The following is a 3,644-nucleotide window of genomic DNA, read 5'->3' as shown; positions in this document are numbered from 1 at the left end:
AAAAAACCCACATGTGAGTGGTGTGTTATCCCACATTTATAAGTGAGAGTTTGTATTGAGATGTGTATATCCCACATTGAAGAAAGAAGATAATTGTGTTCACTTTATAAGGCTAAGGGGTTACTCCCCTCATCGCCATATGGTTTTTGAGGTGGAATCTCCTTGGTCGTATAAAGTGGACAGTTGTGACGGATATGACTATTTATCATTTTTGGAAATTCAATTAAAGACCAATTTTGAATTAAATGGCTCATTAGCACCAATATATGAAGTAAGAAATATAGATTTTACTTATGATAAGACTTACATAAAAAGTCTTTAGCAAATGCATAAACTTGAATTAAGGTTCCATCATTACACTCATGTCCCTTTGAGAGAAACAATCCAATTTTTGCATAGTCTCAACTTTCTCAAGACAGTTGTTGAAGAGTTCCAAGAGGTAGTTGCTTGAAAGCCTTCAGTAAAGCAACATGATCATCAAATATTGACCTCTTCTTATAAAATCGTGAGAACATTTTGAAATACTCCGTAGTTGCTTACTTTAGTAATAAAGTCATTCGAATATACTTTAGGACATAGTTATCAATCTATAACATGGTAGATTATGAATCACAAATATAAAGATAGAAATTAACAATTTTATAACATTCACATTAAAAAAAAAAAAAACTTAAATTTACCTCAAGATTCACAATCGTGACAAACATGACGATGAAAAATGCTACAATGGTGATGAATTGGAAAATTTCCGATGTACAAAAGATTGAAGGATAGTAATGTAAGAAAGAAAATTAACTTAATTAAAAGAAAAAGGAAAGCAAAAAAAGAGGAGAGAGAAAATTTTGAATGGAAAAGAAAACAGAAGAAAGAGAAAATTAATTGAAGTAAGAAAGAAGAAGAGAGGGAGTTCAAATAAAAGGAAGGAAAAAAGAAATATTTTCATTTTTCAAGTGTTATAGCTATTGCAGCTAGCTTAGTTGTACTAGTATATAGCTGAGAATTTGTGAGTCTAGTGCGCAAATTTTAAGATGCACCTAGAAATAGGTGCACCTAGAAATAGGTGCACCACGCCTATACTTTGGAACATTTAGTAAAAAAATCTGACCAATTGCAAATTTTGAACGTGTAGTAAAAACATGAACATTGCAAATTTTGAACATTTAGTTTAAAAAAATCTGAACAATCGCAATGCATCACGCCTATACTTTTGAACATTTAGTAAAAAAAAATCTGAACAATCGCGAATTTTGAACATTTCGTAAAAAAATCTAAACATCGCAAATTTTGAACATTTAGTAAAAAAAAAAAAAAAACGTCACGCCTATACTTTTGAACATTTAGTAAAAAAAAAAATGAATTATAACAAATTTTGAACATTTAATAAAAAAGAAATCTGAACAATTGCAAATTTGGAATTATTACGAGTCAGACAAATTTTGAAAGAAATTTTTCTGACTCGTAATAATTCAATAGTTTTGTAATATAAACTGAACATTTACTGTATACAAAATGAACATTTTTTAATAAAATATGAACATAAAAATTGCATGTTTATGTTCAGTTTTTGTGACGTATTCATATTATTTTTTTTTTACTAAACGTTCATTTTTTGAAAAATGTTCAATTTTTTTTTAACGAAATGTTCAATAGTATAGACGTGGTCTACATAATACTAATTAAGTCTAGTGATCCATTCAAAAATTATGGTTTGGGTTTTGGCGGCCCAACCCAATTACACAATCTCCAAGCCCATTTCCCATAGGCCTTCATAGCTGTAGCATGTCACCCATCTCAAACCACAACGGCTACAAAATTTAAATAACCTCAAATGACCAAATAGCCCTCGGCTTCCCAAAGCAAAAAATCTCAATTCTAAACGTTAAACAACAATTTTGTCCTAAGGGTATTATAGTCCTTTACGCAATAACATACAACGTTCAAATATTTGATAATCTCCAACGGTCATCTCCTTCAACTCTCTCAGTCAAAAATATAACTTCTGTTTCCTTTCTTTCCTCATTTTCTCAACACACCAATCTCACTTTCTCTCTCCTCTCTCTCTTTCAATCAGATCTCAACATAAATAGTTTTAGATTTTCTTCCAAATTAAGTACCAAATCACAGGTGAAAAAAAAATTCCATCTTTTTTTTTGTTACCAAAAAAATAACTACAAAAAATGAATGATTTGATGACAAAATCGTTTCTGAGCTACGTTGATCTGAAGAAGGCGGCATCGAAAGACGTCGAACAAGATTTGGAAATGGGGATAGGAGGAGCAAATTTAGACCCTAAAATGGAGGAATTTTTGGAAGAGGCAGAGAAGGTGAAGGCTGAGATGGGGTTGATTAAAGACATATTAACTACCCTTGAAGCGGCGAATGAGGAAAGTAAATCATTGCATAAGCCGGAAGCTTTGAAGGCGCTTCGAGGCCGTATTAATGCTGATATTGTGTCTGTGCTCAAAAGGGCTAAAGCTATTAAGGCTCGGCTTGAACAGATGGATCGTGCTACTGCTGAGAATCGTCGCCTTTCGTCTGAATTGGGTACCCCCATTGATCGGTATGAACTACTAATTTTGCAATTTATGGGTTTTTTTTTAGTTTTTTACAATTTGTTTGTGATTTTTAATGAAAAAAATTTGATGGGTTTTTGATGTATAAAGGGTTTAATTGGTACTGTAATTGAGATGGAAATTGATATAATTTGGCTTAAAATTGGGAAATCTGTAGGATAATGTTCCAATATCAGATCATAGTAGATTGAAAAAAAGTATCAATTTTGATGGATTTTGGTAATTAAGATTGAATTTGATATAAAATTGGAAAAAAAAAAAATTGAATTTTGATAATTTTTGGAGGTTAGGGTTTCATGTGAATTATTGATGATTGGTAATTTTGATATTTTTTACATTTTTTTTTTTATTTCTAATTACAGGACTAGATCATGTGTGACAAACGGTCTAAGAAAGAAGCTAAAGGAGCTAATGATGGAATTCCAAGCCCTAAGGCAAAGAATGATGTCAGAGTACAAGGAAACAATAGGAAGGTGCTACTACACTGTCACAGGGGAGTACCCGGAGGACAACGTGATCGAAAAGATCATATCGAATGGGACCGGGGAAGGAGAGATCTTATCCCATGCCATCCAAGAGCACGGTCGAGGCAAGGTGGTGGAGACGGTGATTGAGATCCAAGGCCGGTATGACGCGGCCAAGGAAATCGAAAGGTCCCTCTTGGAGCTACACCAAGTGTTCTTAGACATGGCTGTGATGGTGGAGACTCAAGGGGAACAATTGGATGATATTGAGCATCATGTTATGAATGCATCAAATTATGTGCAAGATGGTACAAAGAATTTGAAGCAGGCTAAGGATTATCAAAGGGGTAGTAGGAAGTGTATGTGTATTGGGATTATTGCATTGTTGGTGATTATACTTTTGATTGTCATCCCAATTATTGCCAGTTTTAGTCATTCTTAAATTTCTTGTAATGTTTTTTGTTGGAGAGTGTGTAAGTTGAGGTTTATAAAAGGGGCTGTCACTCAAAGCTCCTTGAAACTCTTTGTTAAGTACTCAATTTTATTCATTTGTTGGTAAATGAATGTAATGTGATATGAATCATATGATGTGTTACTTTGTTCTCTA

The 3,644-nt window shown here is 32.9% G+C and overlaps 1 protein-coding gene across 1 annotated transcript; it reads left to right on the top strand.

Annotated features, from left to right (window-relative positions):
- Positions 1-1,997: 1,997 nt before the first annotated feature.
- Positions 1,998-3,644, top strand: LOC145564280 (syntaxin-related protein KNOLLE-like). Its single transcript, XM_081624600.1, has 2 exons — positions 1,998-2,560; positions 2,936-3,644. The coding sequence occupies exons 1-2, from the start codon at positions 2,178-2,180 to the stop codon at positions 3,477-3,479; spliced, it is 927 nt and encodes a 308-aa protein (XP_081480726.1). The 5' UTR covers positions 1,998-2,177; the 3' UTR covers positions 3,480-3,644.

The sequence above is a fragment of the Chenopodium album genome, chromosome 10, assembly GCF_948465745.1.
Source record: "Chenopodium album chromosome 10, dcCheAlbu1.1, whole genome shotgun sequence".
NCBI lineage: Eukaryota > Viridiplantae > Streptophyta > Magnoliopsida > Caryophyllales > Amaranthaceae > Chenopodium > Chenopodium album.
This window is presented reverse-complemented; position numbering and strand designations above follow the sequence as displayed.

Bases quoted from the DNA above. Each gene is read 5' to 3' on its own strand.
- LOC145564280 (XM_081624600.1), top strand. From the start codon at position 2,178: ATGAATGATTTGATGACAAAATCGTTTCTGAGCTACGTTGATCTGAAG. The intron at 2,561-2,935 runs GTATGAACTACT...TTCTAATTACAG, and splicing joins TTGGGTACCCCCATTGATCG to GACTAGATCATGTGTGACAA.